Source organism: Lepisosteus platostomus, chromosome 23, assembly GCF_059453375.1.
Source record: "Lepisosteus platostomus isolate fLepPlt1 chromosome 23, fLepPlt1.hap1, whole genome shotgun sequence".
Classification (NCBI taxonomy): Eukaryota; Metazoa; Chordata; class Actinopteri; order Semionotiformes; family Lepisosteidae; genus Lepisosteus; species Lepisosteus platostomus.
The window spans coordinates 11,512,650-11,533,399 of NC_142633.1; the positions used below are offsets into that span (position 1 = coordinate 11,512,650).

At 38.8% G+C, this 20,750-nt stretch overlaps 1 protein-coding gene across 6 annotated transcripts in view; it reads right to left on the reverse strand.

Annotated features, from left to right (window-relative positions):
• kcnab2a (potassium voltage-gated channel subfamily A regulatory beta subunit 2a) overlaps window positions 1-20,750 on the reverse strand; it is a 141,069-nt gene that overhangs the window by 53,882 nt on the left and 66,437 nt on the right. Inside the window, exon 1 of one of the 6 annotated variants that reach the window (XM_088617486.1) lies at window positions 2,765-3,587. The exons of the other annotated variants lie outside the window; for them this stretch is intronic. Coding sequence (XP_088473612.1) covers window positions 2,765-2,976 — 212 coding nt within the window. The 5' untranslated portion in view covers window positions 2,977-3,587. Of the gene's footprint in view, window positions 1-2,764; window positions 3,588-20,750 lie in introns of those variants that run through there. 6 annotated transcript variants of the gene reach the window in all.

The window sequence follows — 20,750 nt, forward strand, 5'->3', positions numbered from 1 at the left end:
CATCCCACGACTGCGGGACTGCCTCGCTGTAGTTTGCTCTAGCTCCAATGCTTGGTGCATTTTTTGAGAATTACACTGGAGAGAAATGCGCAGCGACATGGGGACAGATGAACTCTGCCCACTCCTGACTCCTTAGGGCCTGTCAGCCATTCTGCTTCTGTGAGCATCTTTAAGCAAAATCTCTTCAAATTCCATGTTTGTAAAATACAAGACAAAAAAAACAGCAAATAAGGGTTTCCCTAAATGCCCAAATTGTCTCAGTCAGTGACCGTGAAGTCTGATAGGCCTTGTGCAAGATTTTACCCTTCCTGGACAGTGCAGAGATTTGGAGGGGGATAGGACCTAATTTTATCAAGTTACTCAAAATTATCGATATTTAGAGCAGAAATGTAAAGTCAAAAATAAAACATGACAAGGATATCAAATAATAAGCAGTAAACAAGAGTGTCTCATAAGTTACAAGGGGTTGATTCCTGCCTGTTTTGGAATAAGTCCGCTATTTTTAAAACTCAAAGAAGAATCATTGAACCTGTTGCTTAAAAATGCATACAGGGGCTTTTTAAAAAATTACTTTCCCAGTAAAAAAGTGCTTTATATGATTCTTTTACCTTAGGAAAAAAACATTAACGAAGCCAGCCGAGGAATCTGAGGAAAATCTACCTTCTTCAGCCTTCGGGTGTGCAAAGGTCAGCTGAGCACTCCCCGTGACTCTCAGCTGTGAGTGACAAGTTGGCACAACAGGGAATTCCTGACTGCCGGGTGGAACGATTTTCTCTGAAATGCCACTTTTATCACCCCTGAAGACTCGCAATCAACAGGCGTTCTGCCACAGCCACTTTCATGACACTATCTACAACCAGCTGACAAAGGACCGGGCCTCAGTCTTGTTTCTTCAGGACATCCTAGAAAATGTCTGAATACAAAAAATGCAAATCTTCTGTTCCAACGATTAAGCATCAAACAGACACAGCTGACAAAGACTAAAAATAAATGAAAGGTGAGACCTTGATGACGAATGCAAAGTACGGTACATGTGCTCCCAAAGTAAGCCGAGCCTAATTTTCCAGAACCGTTGCAGAGTATCTTACTTTGTCATTGTCAGCTCCAAGTCCACCTTAACACTCTACTTTAGCATATTTTATTTAGAATACAGTAGCTACCTCTTAAATAAAAATATTTAAATGTTTTACCAAAAATAAAAATACATTGTAGCCTACTGCCCTTCTTAAGCTATTCTAATGGCATGCCATTTCTCAGTTTTCCATGAATGTATTAAAATTTGTTGTCTACTTTTTATAGTCTTTTCATGCCGGTCACAGAGTTTAAACATTTTCAGACTGATCAGGACAAGTGGGGACCCTGACAGATGACGAGACTAAAATATACCCAATAAAAATGTTTTCAAAAAGGCCACCACAGAGTTGTGACCCTGAACAATCCGCCCCCAGCTACATCCTGTACAGAGCAATGTGGCGAGTGCAAGGCAGGACCACACCACATTGCAGAGTACTGTATATGCGCACAGACACGAACACAGACCTAGGCAGCACGTCTTTATAAGGTGGGAGAAAAATTAGCACTTAAAAAAGGGCAAGAACATGCAAACTGGGCAAACAAAATTAATGAGCCACATTACCCAATAAATTTTAACAACAATTTCAGTTTTTAATACCCAAACAAATCAAAACAAATTATACTGGAGCAATATCAATCAACGATATCTTACACACGTGTGCCAAGCCCAAATTAATTATGCTTGGCTGATGACAGCACAGATGTCTGCAGAGACCTTTGGACTCATCGATGGCATTTCATCACTATCTCTCCCTCCTACACACATATTTATATCAATGTTGCAAGATACGTACATTATGGTTTCACAAAATACAGGGACTCTGTGTTTCTTAGGTTTGTCATTAAGAGAAGGAGGAATTTTATGCCTCTCAGAAGTCACTTTAACTGTAAATAACAATATAAAAAATAACACAGACCACGTTTATAGAATACAGTAGAGGTCAACAACATGGACCGGTCCTGAGAAGATAGAGGCTGATAAATTACAACAGTCCTGTGCAAGCTTGACTTTACTGCCCTGCAGCTATTTAGCTTCCTCAGCTATTTTAAACAGATAGTCACCTATCTACCCTTTAATGTGTCCCATACAGCTTTGATTGATCATTATCTCACCACATGAAAGGGACAAAACCTTGAGATATACAGTTACCAAAATATCATTTTTGTATTTATCTATTCAGATCATATTTAAGGGAACTAGGAATCTAGGAGGCTTTACTAATCTTCTTACATTTTTCCCTTCTTAATATTATTGAACGTTTACTGGAATAAGAAGCTTGACAGTAATGTTTTCATTCATGCATCAGGGAAGTACTGTCTAATCTTTTTACAATACTTTCTGGAGTAACAGATGTGAAGATGCTGTTTTGCTGCTTGACAAGAGCAGGACAGCGCTTCTGAACATATGCTCCTGTGTGTTGTTATCTTTATAACAAATGACACACAATAATAGTGGAAAACCTCAGTTCAAATCTCTAAACATTACTATCTGTGCCACAAAAACTTTTAACTACTGTACAAAAGTTTTCAATTTTTTATTCAAAAAAGCTCAAATCAGCAGAGAAACACTAGGTGAGAGTAATTTCAATGAATTACTCAATGTTTTGATTGATCCAATATTACTTTATAGCATCTCTGTTTGTTACTCTGGACTATCCTGCAGGTTGTTCTGCCGGATGGTCCCCCCTACCTGTATTTCATTCCCGGCTGCTTCATGCTGGAGTCGCTGGACGAAGGCACATTCTGCACAGACAGTTGCCCCAGACTGCGTGCCACCATGGCCACAGCACGAAACTTGCTCCGCGTGCCCAGACTGGGACTGCTGGCATTCTGTCGGTTCAACCGATCCTCCGCGCTTCGGCTTTTCAGACTGTGGTCCGTGCACACGAAAGACACCTGCATCCTTCCAGAGCACACTGCCAGCTACTCGCTACACCCCAGCGCAAGCAAAGTCAATGAATAAATAACGAGGCCGGATTAAAACAGACACGACAATCACAACTTGCTCCTTCCAGCGCCAGCTATCCACGCAGACCGAACCTGGAAAGCTGATGAGTCAAAATCGGAGAATAATACTTCAGTGTTCTGTCAGGACGCATCTTGTGCCTTCCATGCTGCGCATCCTCGGCAACTGAAAGGGATTTGAAATTCCTGGACTGCTCTCTGTGAGTTCTTGAGGTGAGACAGAAGAAGATGTAGGAGCACAGTCGCCGTGCCAGGTGCGCGGGTTCATGGAAGGGGTGGGGGGAGCGAGATGCCAACACAACGCGCTCTCCAATGGATGCAAAGAAAGAGGTGGCTAACTGGAACCCAGTGCTGCCTCTCGTACTGGCATTGCCTCTGCCTGCTGCAGCCAGTCCCTGCTGGCTGGATTACGCTGCAGAGCCGCCACTCGACAGTCTCAAAGCTTGCTCCCAACCTCCGGCATGCTTTAAAAAAAAAAATCCTTCATGCACACACACACAGCGCGCGCGTGTGTGTCTGTGTGTGTGTGTAAGCACGCGTGCACAAGCCCAGAGCTCCTCGGCTTCACAAAGGAGTCAAACAGTATCAGCTGCTTTCTTTATGCCTTGCTTTCCTCTTCTGCAAGTGCTTCCCTTTCTTCTCTGGTCTTGTTCTGTATTCCTCTCTCTTTCCCACTGCAATCTGACAGGAAGATTTAGTTCCTGCTATTTCAACTTAAGTCAAGTTAAAGCATCGTATTGGTGAATTATGCATTTATATTTACACAAACATATGTTCTGTCTTGTACAGAACTCCGAGAAATCCATCAAGTTAAACAGCTGTTTGTTAATACCCTGAGTGTTTTAATGTGCTGAGTGTAAAGCAGATGCAGTATCTTTTTTCCCCCAAACCACCTATATTTCTTCCTCCCTACTGGGACATTAAATATACATGTTCCAAGATAGAAATGGGGAAAGAGCTGGCGATGGATAATTTTTCAGTCTAGATCTTGTCCACAGCTGCCGTCACCAGAGAGGGTAGCATATTTCCAAAAGACAGAATTCACCGCTCACCCTTCACTGTAGCATTCCTGTGTCAATTAGACAATCGGAAAGCTGCAACACAGAGGACTATCGGCTATCTACTGATGGCTGTGGAGCAGGAAAGGGAGTGAGGCAGAGATGATACAGTGCCATCCCTTAAAATCAGCCTCTGTATTCCAATCCCAATACTGTGAGGTAGCCATTAGGTTTTGAATTCCTTCGAAATTCGGTGCCAGAGCACCGTGATAGAAGTTTTAGATTTTGTCAGTTTTAGAATTTTATTCGGTCCACCTGAAAGCAATTTTCCTTTTACATTTCAACATATTTTCTGTAAAAGAGGGACTGAAATTGATATTCTTCACTGTATATCAATTGATATCAACATCATATGTTTCACTATTTCTATTTCCACAGATAATCAAATACTACCTTCGCTTTCTTCTTCCTTCCTGCACAGTACTAAAAACATAGCTAAAGGCTATGCATTTGAAGGCTGCAGAGTCCAAGACTTTCATCATGTCATAATAATTAAATATACTGTAGACAATTATAGTAAGGTACTGCTGCAAATCATTAACAAATAAGCCCAATAACTACACAGAACCATGGATCAAAAATGTACACATACCGTACACGATATTTTTACTCAAAAACTTTCAAAACTTTTTATGGTCAACCCCACAAATTAAGTTTTGTGGCTAAACATCAAAGCATGCGATGTGGTTGAGTCCCTCTCTTCTTTCCTTGTGACAAAAGACCTTGTCACCTATTGAGTAAAGATTCACAATGGGAACAAAAAGTAAACCAGAGTCAGCTCAGCAAGATCTCATGCAGGTACTTAACCATTACATGCAAGAAAGATACTAAAATCCATGTCATGTAGAGCCTTGAACATACAGTAAGAAGGATCTTTCATTACAATCAAAATATCTCAAAACCTAACAGGAAGCCTGTGCATATTCTCCAAGACAGGAGTGAGGTGATCACTTGCAACTGACCTAGCAAGGATTCTAGCCAGTGAATTCTGAAATATGGATGCTGCTAAGTATAGTATTAGAGATTTCTCTATGTAAGGCATAACATACTGTAAATCAATCAGTTTTTTCAGCTGTGGACAACATAGAAAACAGCCTGTTGATATTTCTCAGATGACAACACAAAGTTTTTACAATACTCTGCACATGAGGTTCAAAAATTAATCCAGGACTGACATTCAACCCACAGTTCTCTTTTACATTCACACTCAAACATCAGTCACTGAGGTTAAAGCATTGATATTATGTAACTGATAGGAAGTCAGCAGCACGACCTCACTCATGTCACAATTAAGATGCAAACAATTTAGTGTCATCCAAACTTACATAACCGAAATGCAATGAAAGAGTACTGAAACACCTACCTTGGTGTCAGGTTTAATGAAGACATAGATTTATGTGTCATCTGCACAGAAGCAGTAATTCACACTATGTACTGTAATTTTAGCAGCAGCAGAAACTGGGGTCATAAGGACTTGGATTGTGAAGCCCTGATTTAAGCAGTAGTGGTACAGAGATAAAACGGCCTAAAGCTCTGCTGTAATAATGTTTGCATGTGCTTTTTTTCATCAGGAAGAAACAGTGTTGACTATGGAGTCTCCCTTGTTTTCCACATTTGCCAGAGAAATGTGATTTGGAGACAGTCGTAGCAGATTCTGACAATCTGACAGGAACATGACACACACAGTCTCTGCACTACACCCCTGTTGATTCCCAGAGTGGTATTCGAAATTATGTGCAAGCCATACAAAAAATTCCACAGCCTTGTCTTTCCATTGGAATATAAGAGTGAGCTTATTTATAACTATGCAATTTGACCTAGAAGATTTTTTTAATTTGTTTTAAAAGCAAGGAGTCTTAACTCTTGCACTTCTTCGGGGCCACTTCAGCAACGTCCCTGAGGAGAGGCAGGTGATTATAAATGATTGTTTCCAAAAAATGCAGTGCTTTAAACACAACGAACAGGGGACACTGTAATATATACAGTACATGTGACAAGCCAAGGACACCACTTCACCGGTGGCAGAACCTCAGTGTTGGTCTTTGCAGAAACATTAGTTTGGATCATTCAATTGTGCATAGCTGCATAAACAAGACCAACAGTTGGCCTGCGCTGTGTGGATATACTGTATCATCATCTCAGCTCCATTCCCCAGAGCCAGAGCTTTATATTAAAGGCTTTCATTGTGGATACAGGACTAGACTTAAGTCTGCTTTGCCTGCTTCTGGGAAAGATGAAAAATATTAAATACTTCAAAGAATTAAAAGTGGGGGAGGGGGTTGAAATAAAACACCATGAACAAAGGTGAAAGAGCCAGTCAGAGCTTACTGTAAGTCAGAGGACACAGCCCATGTGAATGGCAGACACTGTTCTGAGGTGCTGTGCTATTTATATCAGCACTATGAGTTTCCCCTCAGTCAACTGGAACCTACTTCCTACATTTAACAGTTTCAGCAATTCCAAAGTAATTGTGCATGAAGAAACATTTTTCGATTGATTCTGAATGCAGCACAAATCAACACATTCCACACTCCACCTGCTGTCCTAACACACTCAGTGCACCCTGGATCTCCCCGGTAGAGACAGTGGATGCCGAACAAGGCGGTAGACCTTTCTTGTTTGGCTCACCATCACTGTCCCAAACTCCTTCCTGCAGATATGAAGCCATTACTATTTGACTCACAGACACTGGGGATCTGCGTTTATATACATAAATCACTGGTGTGCTTTATAAATAAAGCACAGTGGCGACAGAGATAAATAACATGCTTGAATCTGAAAATGACAGTTTTTGTCCATTTATAAAAATCAGCACTGTGCCCTTTTGCACCCAGCTACCAGTACAGTTCTTACTATAAAAATAAACACAGACATTTAAGAATCATTTAAACACTGCCTCCTTCTGTTGTAAGAATACCTACAACCCACATGTGTCTAACCACTCATCCTCACACCTTCTACCATAGCTACACTCAGCCCTGAGAAATCAGGGGAGCCCTTGTTCTGTGTGGAGGAATGCGATTTGTATGTACTGGTTCATTTGCCATTTGGTGCCGGCGAACACAGCAAAAAGGCTACAGTGCTTCACTCCTTAAAGTGCTATGATGTGTAAGACTGAAGGGGCTAACCTGCGATCACCACAATCACTTGACTTGCAATAAATTGAAATAAAAAATGATGCCAAGCAGATAACCCTCCCGAGTTAATGTTTTTCTTCAGCTTCCATTTAAATTATTTAAAACAAGAATGGCTGTGCATCCATGCAGACCACTTTCCACCACATGCAATATAGAATCCTCCTCCAGAAACAGGCACAGACACTGTACAACATCCTTTGTGGGCAATCTGTAAAGAAGGTAACAGCTGAAAAGTAAAACGTCAAGTTATGTCTCATTAGTCAGCACTGTAAGAGAGAGACATCATAAAATAAACAAGAATGACAGAAGTTTGACGTCCATCCCTGCCCATCAACAACCACTTTATGAGCAGAATAAGCCCTAGCAGCTTTGGGGATGAAAATAACTACTGTATGTAAGCACAGTTATGATAATGCCTGACCCAGGCTGACCCCTAGAATGCTGACTAACAATAGAGACAGTTCCTCTGCTGCTATCAGTGAAGCACAGCCTGTCACCCTCATGCTATTTCCCTGTGTCCACCACTCATGGAGACTGGGGGTTTACTCATCATCATGCTTATTCCACCTCCGTTTCATACAGGTGGCCAAATTCATCTACTTCTCTCCCACCGGGAGAGGACAGTGATCATGCTTGTGTCCCCGTCAAAACTTACCCTATGTAAAGCAATGAGCAGAACTACTCTACAGTCTGCTAGTTGTTTTGAATGCTTGATCCACACCCTGAACAAAAAAAGCTGATAAACGTTTCATTATTTAAATTTTTAACAAAATTTAAATGTATAAGTCAGTTTTTCAAATCTACTTAGAACAACTTATTGAGTTGCCTGACAAAAAAACACAAATGATCTCCTTTTTATGTGATAATGAAAACTGAACAGTACAGGTAAATAACAGGACAAGCAGTGACAGCAGGAGCAAATCTGAGCATGACAGTGTACAGGTTTATACTTTATAGTGAAATTAAATAAAGTAGTCGGAAGTAAAGGACAACTGGAAGATATACTGTCAATATCCAACAACTGCTACATCACAAGAGAATCACTGCAGGTAAATCACAAATACACAATACATTAATACCTAACATGCGTTCTACACATGTACACTGTACTGCACTTTTCTCCCGATTTGTGAAGCTTAACAGCGGATGGAATAAAATGAAATTTGACTCACGTTTTTATTATCTGCACGAAGCACACAGACACAAGTGCTTATTTCCAAGACCCGCCCACTTACAAGTTAAACAAAGGCTGACATTAAAAAGTGTGCAGAATCTCTCCGTGACCCTTCTGACAACAGAATTATAACCCATCCACACTGCCTTAGGATTCATTAAAAAAAAAAAACTTTAGTTGTGTAAAAAAACAATGGTGTATGGTCACAAGTTTATACAAATTACATTATATAGAATCAAACAAAAAAAGTTAGTGTATTAGTTGTATTTTTGAAATGTAGAATTTTTCATGGAAAAAATGTCAATATTTTTAACAGCAATTAATTTTTTAATTCCATTATTCCTTGAGTCATTCCAAAAGTACTAGGCCTGAACTGCACTTCACGAACAATTGCACTTCACGAACTCAAATCCAAAAAATAATGCATTGCCTTCTTCTGCGGTACTGTAGATATATATACACACACACAATTGTGCTAACCTTCCAAAATAAGTTTCAATATGTCTTTTAAGTCTGTTTCATATAATGTTGTTTCTATTATAAACTTAAGAGCAGCCGTGAGCTATAGCACAAGATTTCCGATTCAAAAATAAGAAGAAGAGAAGAAGGAACACATTTAATTGCTGGGTGTATTTACTGTACCATTTTCCATGTGCTTCCCCCTCTCTTTTCAGTTCCTAAAACCACTTCTTCCAGATGTAATCTGTCAGGTCCTCATATACTGTACACCTTTAAGAATGCTGTATTACAAATGAGAGGCTAAAATCCCTTAAAGATTTACAGGTAAAGCAATATCCTACCACACAATTTCACAGTGTCTCTGAGTGTTACAGTGCATTGTATTCTCACAGCGGAAATAGAGTTCAGTGTTAGATCAAACCGCCTGCTGTACAGTATGTCTCTGCCAACTTATTTAGGAGGGCAGGGGTTAAAATCAGTAAAAACTAAATTTAATGTTGTATCCGTTTTAAGAACAGAACTATAATATACACTGCATATAAAAATTGATAGAATACATAATCCTGATTGCTTAATGGGATAAAGCAGAAAAAAATGGCAATTATTACACTGACTATAATTTACAGAAAACACTGCAGCAGAGAAACATCAGTGTCTCTCACTGGAACACTGCAGTTCATCAAAAGCTTTGATGATCATCACACTAAACCACTTATAATCACACTGAGTCTTTTTTTAATGTGCTGCATTTAACTACCCATATACTGTACACCCAGGGGCCAACACTGTTAAATACACAGAACATCTTGCCAAAAGTTTATAAACTAAATCACACTAACATTGGCGATTTCCACAGAAGTTAATCCACTGAATTAATGATGAGCTGCTCCACTGCAAAGCATTCCAAGTTGCTTGTGGTTGTAAGCCACACAGGAGAAAAGCACAGCTAAGTCTCCGGAGAAAATATACTGCTATATGCTGCTGATAGATTAGCCCTCTTTTTTTCAAACCCTTTCTTAGATTGCCTTTAAGATTGTTACACTCTCACAATCCCAATTCATGTCTCTATACCCTCACAAATAAACTTCTGAGCAGTGTGGAGAGGAGATGATGAAGGAAAATCCAATATCGCTACTGAGCTAGGTCTTCTAGAAAGACATTTCCACAGACAGGGGTATGCATCTGGTCTTTTCATACACTTTATATTTATAAGTTGATAATGTGGCTGGTCATTAATTTGAATTTATACAGACACAAAAACAAATCCATGTACAACTATGAGCTCTATGCAAACATACAAACAGTTGTTTTAGAGACTGCATTACGGATCAGGCGCTTATAATGAATCATTCGACAAAAGTCAAAGGAATAGCTTAAACAGAACAGCTTAAACAGCAAATCACAAAAATGTGCAAAATTATTTTTTTTAAGGTCAATTAACTGATGTCTGAGATAAACCACAACTGGAAGCACACCTACTGTATCACCTATCGTACTATCGCTTTTAGCAAGGAACAGACAGACCTCTGATCAAGCCTGAAACCAGAGAAGGCCTACAGTGTCTGCTGTATACTTCCCGAAAAATGCTAGGACATGCTGAACTTAATTAGTGTTTACCATTTCGACCTTGATGGAAAAACTATGACCGTGTGGCTGCAGGAAACAAGAAGACAAAAATCACTGAGGGCTCGCTGAATGTTTCTTTCACTCCACGCAAGAGGATTAGGCTTCCGAACGATGCTGTCAATCAAGACTCAAAGTAGTCTTAAAATAATTCACACTTTTTAAGCTCAGTAAACAATCTGCTAAATATAACCCAGCAAAGTTCCGCTCATGCAAAACTTCAGTAAGCCCTTTCAGATGTGGCACGTCAAGACTGCATTAATTAAAGAAACATAAACACTGTACAGGTTTCTGCTCAGCTGTCCCTTTCTTTCACGTATCTCATGTATCTCATTTGACTTAAATAACCCCTCGCTGCACTGCATGCCAACCCAGCAGAAAATTCTCCCCGACAGACTTAATCTAAGCATGGAAAATGAATAACAAAAGGATAGTCATGTGCGCAGCTTGATGAAGGACATTGCATAACAGCCTGCCGAGTTTCCATAAATGCACAGACGTGTGTGTGTTTCAAAAAAGCAACCGGAAGACAATTGGACTCCCCTCTTGTCATCTCAATGAAACATGTAAGTCTGAGCTCCTTCAGCTGCCTCATGGGCTGAAGAGAGGAGAGGATAACTGGATAGTTAGGCTGGTAATGAAAGAAATACACCTACATTTTTGGCTGATGAATGTAGGACATATCATATATCCCAACTTGGTGGATGAGTTGAGAATGAGGTTAATCAGCCTCTGTAATGTATAAAGTGGATAATCAGCCCCTGCAATACATAGTCATAAGTACTTTCATAGGAGCACCAACTTAAGATATTTAGCATTAAGAAAAACGTACCACTAAATACAGCTTAATATTTCTGAAATACTTAAAAATGGCAAAGGAGCAAAACAGAAAACTAACTTCATTTCAAGCTCTAAAACTGAACACAGTGAATCTGAGCAAAGAATTCGGTTTTATGTAGTTTTTCTTTTTAATTTCCACTATCAGTACCAGTACCTAAGGCATTATACAATACTTCTACATGTTTAATACACAACCGACTGGTTTGGTCAAGGCACATTAACCAATCTCAGCAGATTTCTGAGGGGTGGATTCATGGCAGACTACAGAGAAAGCACTCCCACTCATTTTTATTTTCATTGCAATTGCAATAAAAAGAAGAAAAAACAATGAGTGTGCTATCCAGTCCATTATTTCCAGAAGTTCTTCATTTGAGGATTTAGCACCAATTATAATTTGTATCACAGAGAGTTGAGCATGTTCATGAATAAACTTTTAATGGATTCTGTAGACCACACAGAAAGTAAAGAAATGACATGTCTCCCACCTATCAAGACAACAGAGCCCCAGATTTCTCAACAGGACTTCCAGCATCACAGCCAATGTATCTTGTGTTTTTGTTGTCTCAAACATACTGGCGTTAGAGAATACTTATAGGGCCTAAGAGTTTCACAGTGATGCATGGACAGTATGTGTGTGTACAAGACTTTCAAAAGCTATTGCATGCAGAAGCCTAAACACGAAATCTTACCAAATCAGATAAGAGCAGCAACAACCTTGCTTTAACCTTTCCAGACAAGTTTTGACATAGAAAGTGTTTTTAAGGATCAGAAGGTTTACTCAAGTACAGACATGTGGGGTCTACGTATTGGATGGGGGACACTTCAAGAGGACAGAATGTGCAACAGTTTTCTGAGAGAGGACAATTAACAGTGACCGTCTTTCTTTCCCATCTTACATACAGTTAAAAAACCCAATATAGTGTACTTGTAAGAAGCAGCCAGTGGGATCTCAAACTAGTCTGTACCAATAGCTATCTTGGTCAAAGTCAAAACCATTATTAATGTGAATAATTTACACCTACTCTTACGTAATAAAAAATGTAAAACTCTTGAAGATATACTATACTGTAGGTGTTGCCCAACCCTTTATCAGAAGAACAAGTCTCATTTCCAATTCGAGAGGGGGAAAGACACAAGGCTTTTTCCACATATTACAACTATTACAATACTAGCCAACTGACAAAAACTGCTGACAGAGCTCACATGAAGTTTAACATTCCTGTAATTTAAGTCTCATAATATATTTTTAGTTTGATTAGAGATTATAAAAATATCCAGAAGATGTGTGGTATTCTGTAGCCCTACTCTAATGCTCACCGCAGTTAGTAAATACATTTACTGTATGATTACAGGCCCCATCTATCCTTCTTACTGCAAAATCTATAAACTGCTAGATCTATACATAGAACTGGGCATAAAACAGTACATCTTCTGGGCCACTTCACATTTCAAAGTGAGAAATAAGAGAAATAAGTGTACAGTATTGGAGATCCGCTAATAGAAATGTTTGTCATTCTTGAGAGGTAAGAAGTAAAGCAAACGATGTCAGCTGTGCCTTGCATGCTTCCCTCTTGTTGCCTACACTATGCCCAAAAGGCATCATGTTTCAATAAACAGGCCCTTGAGATTTCTCCCTCTAATTTATTTGTAAGTGTTCTTCCAAGAAAACAGCCGCTAGTAGTGTGGCAAAATGATTTTCTCTTTGTCTGGCTTCTAGCTTCTACCATAATCTCATGGCGACACTGGTTATGAGAGGATACTGGCGACACTCGCCTGTCATGTTTTTGCTCAACGCTTTATTGATATCTCTTATTTAGACTTTCTTTTTACATCAAAACTAAACAATAAAATAAAACAAACTTGCTACAACTTGCACCTCACTTTTCGTGTTGGATCCACCACTGTCTGGTGCCTTAACTCTTGACTTTGTACAGTGGACTTTGCTGACTTGTCTTCACTGTTCTTCAGGAGTTCTGTGTATCTGGGATACCTTTATTTTGCTCAGTCACCCATATTTTGCCGACTATTAGGTTTTAATGTAAAACAGGCACACTGCTGTGCCTATACTTATTATATAAAGTTAAATACTGCCAGTTCTTTTTAGCCAAGCAGGTGTTCTGACTTATCTAGACATCACACCATTGATTTGAGTTGCTTGTGGAAATGTTCAGCGCTAATTTAACACACATTCCTTGACAAACATCAAATTACTACTGAATGCTACCTGCCACATCAGGTTTCACTTGATAAGATATGTTTGCTTAGAGAAGTCATGTGCTTCTGGCAGAGGAGACAAGTCAGCATTTGTACCTTGATTTAACATCATTCAGAAAGCTTTGCTTATACAAGATTTTAAAAACTTCAAAGCACGGTTTTGACATAAGTTTAATAAAACCTTCAGCAGCAGTGCTTATACATTCTCCACAAAAACAGAATCCTTGAATTACCAAATAATTTCATTCTTTGTTGCCTGATTTCATTAGGATTTTAGTTTCCTTATATTAGCACCCTCTGAAATTCTGTTACTTTTAAGACCTTATATGGATTAGCTGCTGTCAACATTAGTAATCTGCTGTCTGCTCATAGACCATTACACCGCCTGCATTCCCTGGACTTTCCATTCCCAAGATAAAGCATAAGAACGCAAGAAAGGTTATGTTAAGAGAACACTATTAGGCCCTTCTAACCCTTTTTTGTTCCTTTAAATCCATAAATCCGTTTGTTCTCCACATCATGAGCTGCCAAAACATAGCAGATCAGTCCAGACATAGGTGCAAAACCTCCAAATGCGGTAATACTTTTGTTCTATTAACAATGTTTGCATCACAACACATTGATTAGCTCCTTTGTAAAAATATATTTTATCCTCTATTCCTCCACAGCTCTATTTGAACTGAATCAAAATTAAATAAATCATGTTGAATCACCATTAGATTTTTAATGTTCAACTTTTTTATGTATTTCTCACACTGCTGGTCTGACTTTTTTTAAAAAGTTGTATGTTATTTAGCCTGTTGTTGGTGCTGCTGTTCAGTGTTTGTTTTTGGTAATTCCTTTAATGTCTTATATTGGAGCATACATGCAAATAAGCATTCCATTGCACTTGTGTTTTTCAAAGAATAAACTCAGAACAAAGATGCATATCACAAACAGGTATGTATAATATAACTCTAATTCACTTTATAAGACTAATCTAATAATTATAGATATTAGTAGTTCTAGTTAATATTAGCGCTAATAGTTGAAAACATTAAAAGCAATTAGTTATTTTACAAACAGAATTGATTTAAATAGAATTATGTTATTTGAGATGTGAAATATACATTCCATACATGATTTCAACAATAAACAACCCTCAGCACATCAAACAGGTGTGAACAAACACAGTCAACACAAGCAGCTCCCCTACAGAAGTACAGGAACATTTACCAGATATCTGAATTGGTTTTGTTTGCTACCTAAAATAATTAAAATAATTATGTGCCAGAAATAAACCAAGTCCTGATATAGTGGGAGATAGGAATTGCCTGGAGCTGACCTGCAGTACACTGTAGACCAGAATGAGTTTATAAAATCTGTACGCATTAATTATGAAACAGTAGTATTAGAGCACAGCAGAGCGGGATGGAGCTGTACAGGAGCTTCTCAATATAAATGGAAGGGTGGGGCCTAGTCTTATTGCTTTCTTTTAATCTGATTACGCAAGGCCCTTACAAAGACTTGCTACCAAACTTAATCCAGAAGCTGCTCCCTGGAGAAAGGACACCATTAATAATGAATCAGGGGAACAAAAAGAAAAAAAAAAGCGAAGCAGAGGATGAAGTAGAGCAGAAACGCAAACTGTGCCATTGGGGGCTTGGCGATGCGCTCGATTCACTTGCTGAGGGAGACAGGGAGAACGCATGAATCCCATCCTATTTGAACAATCACTCCCCTTCCCGAAACGCTTGAAAAAGGAGGCAGATGGTAAATAAATACCGTATGTGGATGAAAACTAGCCATACACACAAAACGGGAAAAGCCTTCGAAAGCTATTTTGGTCCCTGACATAACAGTTTCATGATATTTCCACCGACAGTAAGAAAATTACCTCTCATCTCCTCACTGAAAAAACGTCAACCCCAGCTGCTAAAAATACATACAGAACAAACTCATTCAGTTAAAACACACCAAAATGTGACACAGAAGATTTAAAAATAATTAACAGCATCTTCAACCTTGTGGGCATGTTGCAGGATAAATGTCAGTTTTCAGCATAATACAAATTTGTGCTGTGCGGATTTGTGTTATATTAAGCCATTTGTGTACCTGATTTGCTTTGTCAATGTTAAACCCAGCCCTAGAAGAGCCCATCTGCCATGGCAGAATTACTGTATATGCATATAAACAGTAAAAAAAATATATTTATACATATAAATGAAGAAGTACTGATCACAGTATCTGAGCTCAGTTAACGAAAGCAGCTGTGGTGTTTGTTTTAAAAGAGAGAACTTCCAGCTGAAACCAGCAGTGGTGTCCTCTAGACAAGCGTGAGGGGCGCTGTCAGTGCCTGGGAGTGACCAGTGCACTGGCCCCAGTACATTCCAGCTGCAGCCCTGCGTCTCCCTCCTCCTCTCCCGGACTGGAAAGCCCTCAGCCAGCAGAGAGGCACTCGCCTCAAACCAGCGCCCCCCAGCGGCAGATTCTGCAGGAAGAAGGACCTGCATTAATTATTGGTAATTGCATTGTTGCTTTGCTTTTTTTCAGCTCCGCAAAATTAATTGAGAGAAGTTGTCACATACAGTATAGTCGCCTGCCCTCTGTCTCGAATGCTCTGGATGACATAAAAAATAAAAGCACATCTATACCTAAGCCACTGCTAAAACTGGTTCCCTACACATGAATGTCAGAAAAATGTTGCGACAGTGATACACTCTATATCAGTAGAACTGAGATGAATATTGCCCAATAATTATTGACCCACTGTTTTACATATTCCAGAATCTTTTAACTTAGTCACTGTCTGTAAACCCCAGATTCACAGGAATTATCTCTATAAAATCATGAGGATGGAACACAGAATTCACTTTATCGCATCAGAGGCCAAGAAAAAAAATTCAGACATTGAATCTTTAGAAGGTTGAGTCTGCTGTGGTGTTTACTGTAGCTGATTCTTTCTGAAAGCCCTTAAGTTAAAGGGAAATGCATTTAGAAAAAGGCTTCCTAAAGTGACAATTAGAGACAGAAAAAAGTCTGTGGCAGCCAAAAAACGTTTTAGCTCATCAACCCTGTTCCTGACAGCTGGCCTCCAGAATTATCAAGACTCAGTGTCACTACTAGACAGCATACTGTCAGCTGATTGACAGCACAGCTGAAATCCTAAATTGTAAAATGCTTTTGACAGGTTTAGATACCATGACAAAATCAGTGGTTGTGTCAGAATAGAGAAATTCCAGTATACTTGTATGTGTACCTATACCACACAGAAAAAGGCTAGAAGCTTTTGTTATAAATCTCAAATATCTTCATTAAAAAAGAGAAAAAAAGGTTTTCAGCTTAGATCAGTTTCTTATTGTGAATTTTTCTGATGTAAATAACAGACAGTACTTGTTCAATGCAAATTAATTTATTTCAAAACTTGTATTGATGGCTGTCAATACTCAGCACCTAGTACAAGGCTGTCAGTCTAGCCTTCATTTACAAGACCAAGTAAGAACTACAACATTCACAAAATGTGATGATACTAATTGGAAACTATTATGGGCAGGGATTTATTGGTATGTGTAAAGTAGGAGAGACTGCAGCCTGACTCAACATTTACCTGCAATAAGTGAGGTACGTACTGAGCTGCCAAGTCATGTAAAGCCTGAGGTGAGCATGAGGACTTTGAAAATATCAAGAAAATATTATCATGAAAGTCAATATTATAAACGATCTAATATAAAAATTTAACAAAGTATTTTATATGTTTATATAATTTAAGCACAGGTCTACTGTGCCACCTAGTGGTACAGAAATGAAGTCCCAGTCCCAGATCTTTTTCATTACCCGTGTAATGTACAGTACAGTACACATGAATCAGTTTTCAATGGACTTAGCTGGATAAAGGATTAAAAAAAACAATATTTGCACCACTTTTCTGCATTAATAGATGTTCAGTATTAACAGAAGAATAAAAAGGTGCCTCTGAGCCTAATGGCTTTATTCAACTGCCAATGAAAAATACTTAACTGCCATTTTTCATTTCTAGGGTACCATCTTGTGCTGACAGAGACGAAAGCAACAAAGCATAGTTTCTGAGTCTAGGTTGGTATGAACTGAGTGAAGGAATCTTAAACAGAAATATAAGGGGAAGTGCTATGAAATTAAACTAACACATTTAATTGATATGTTGTCTTAGGCTCAAATAATTCCTGAAGACGCACTACCATAGGGAAACGGCTGACTCACACATAACCTGAGTATTGCTTTAGGAAATCCTTGAGTCAACTTATGCAAAACTATAAAAAGATTTTTTTCTCACAGGGGCAACATTCTGGATCAGTGAGTGAAACAGGCATTGTGTTAGCATGTTCTTACTCCCTTAAGATGAGCAGCTCTTCACTCCTACCACTAGGTGGATACTTACACTGGCAAATTCACTCAGGCATTAAACATCAGGAGCACTGTTCCTTCTGTTATTGCTCCTTAACACCACTGCTGTCCTCGGACCACCCCTGAATCCACAACAAAAAATTCTGACGGTTTGTTTTTCTATTTTGTGCATGTTATGCATGAAAGAAATACTTATCTTTAGCTTAGGTTTAAGAGCACTGGGGCCATGATATGCACGAAGCAGTTCAAAATAAAGAAGGCCAAATTAAGCCCTAGAAAAATGTGAGGGGAGAAATTATGACGCGATTGAGGAATTAAGGTTATCAGACTTGAGATATTAAGACAAAACTCCAAGCTCCAAGTTTCAACATCAGATATACAGCTTTGTCTTCCAAAGCTCAAAGAGTATAGCGGGAAATCAAGCCTAAAATAGAGGCTACAGTGTTGCCCTGTTCAAGAGTTGTCATCATGTCTGCAAACTCTTTACGGCTGCACTTTAATCAAAATGTATGTATGATGGATTTGTCCCTGTTTCTTTTAGTGATCATTCGCATTGAATGATGCAATAAGGCAGACATTTAGGAAGATCAATAACAGAGCATCACTGGATGATCAGTGCAACAGGACAGTATAAACTACTTGCTCAATAACTTTGGCTGACCAGGTGTCATTTAAAAACACTAATTAAAAAGCAGAAAACACTCACCCACATTACTTCTGCCCTTGCCTGTGGTCTATGATTTCACCACAGAGAACACCACTTGTTTAAAATAAAATCTCAAATGAGAGAAAACTTGCTCTACAACTACTATGTAATTCTTGAAATATTTCAATTTTAATTAGATTTGATATCTTTGAACTGTTCAGAATCTCACTGTGTTTTCTGTGCCTTCGACTGACCATCACTATGTGCTCTCAGCAATTTTACTTGCTTAAATAATTGATTAATTAAGTGATAAATTACCTTCCACAAATTTCAATTTTTCAGTTGTCACACAAAAAACTTTTATTTTTATAGTAAGCCCTGAAAAGTGAATGCAGAAACTGAGCAGTAGAGGAGGGAGACATATTATTCTATCAATCTACTCTATTTCTCAGTTCACAAACAGTAGCTCTTGAAATCAGCTGAGACTTTGAACTCTCACCCAACAGTAATACGCTCTGCTCAGGAAATCCTTGTGTGCAGTCTAAAACCCCCATCAGCATCATGAAATATTTACAATTACAAAGTTAGGAATCATTTATGATTTAATGAAAAAGCCCTATTTTTTAATTCATATTTTCAGTATTTACTGTAAAGGAAAGGAATGGTACAATTTTACAAATGCCAAAACTTTATCTAGTCAATACTGTAGTTCAGGAAATGTTAAGAAGACCTATTTGTGTTCTACTACTGTACATCACCCACTGGTATGACTGTTTGAAGACTGTGCTTAAAAGGATGTAGAACAGGTGGTACATTTCAGAAATACATGACCATGTTGCAACAATAAAGAACTGACAAATCCCAGTGCTTTTAAAGACATTATAAAATTGCGCTATCTTACTATAACACAGCTGGACATACAGGTAGTGTGGGTGGAAAAAAATGGCCTTTGTATGATTTATGAACTTCAATTCATAAGAATATAAGAAAAGCTACGAAAGAGTGGAGGCCATTCAGCCCACCTACAGTAGCTTATTTGGTACTTGTAACTAACTGACCCAAGGATGTCACTCAGTCATTCCTTGAAAAAAGCCATGGTATTGGCTCCAACAACATGACTGGGTAGCTTGGGTTGAATTTGTGAAATGCCTTTCAGAATTTGCCTCTCGTAGTCTTCTATATTCTTGACAGCTTCACCTTCGAGTCAGGAATAATGCCAGGGTTTAATGTTCTTTTTTTTTTACTTCAAACTGAAAGTTTGTATAGAACTCAGGCATTTTCAGCTTTGATAAAAAAAAAAAAGAAAATGGAACTTGTCATGTCTGAAGTGCACTCTGAAGCAGTGGACAGACCATGCTGTCAGCACTACCAGCAAAATGAATCACTAAAGAGCAGCAAAACTCATCTAATGGTAGGATTACTAACACTAATGGAAGATTAAAGACAAGAGCTTATCCACAAACCTCAAAAAAGGGACAACCTTTCCTGAGTAATTAAAAGATTCATTATCCACTGTACTGCATTGTCAAACTTAAGCATCTCAAACACCTTGGACAGCAAAATTCGAAGTTAATTCATCCATGACTTCACTCACTCAATCAATACAGGATATTTGGCATATTTACAGACAATGTCAGCAGGTTTCCTTCTAGATTCCTGTAAATGATCGTCCAAAGCCTGCTAAATGGAAAAAGAAATTCAGACTTATTGCAGTCAGACCCTTTAGTGAAATTGTATCTATTTTTCAATATCTTAAAACATCTCTGTTTTTCTGGTCTGCTTTGCACAAGAACAAAGCACTATCCTATGCCTTGTTCTTGCATGCTACTTTGTGTCAAGCAAACACTGCTAAACTATTTCCATCAGGACAAATAGTAGGTGTTACATTTACAATTACAGATGTGTATCAGGTAGCCTAATTACAGCTGTGTATCAGGTAGCCTCTCAAGTTGCAAATCACAAAGCCTTGCCTGCCTCCTCCCTTAGCCTCCTGGAACTTTACAAAGTAAAATGTGCTGAACCCTGGACAGCACAGATTGTGGACATTGTTAAATATTTCCCAGGCCTGTCTGAATTTGAACTGCAGTAGAAACACGTTGCAAACTGTTCTGGCACAGCTATCTACCTGTCATTACCCACAACGCCTTCAAGTAGTATCAGGGAGGAGGCTGCTGGCTGCAGGTTGCCAGTGTTCTGGGAGA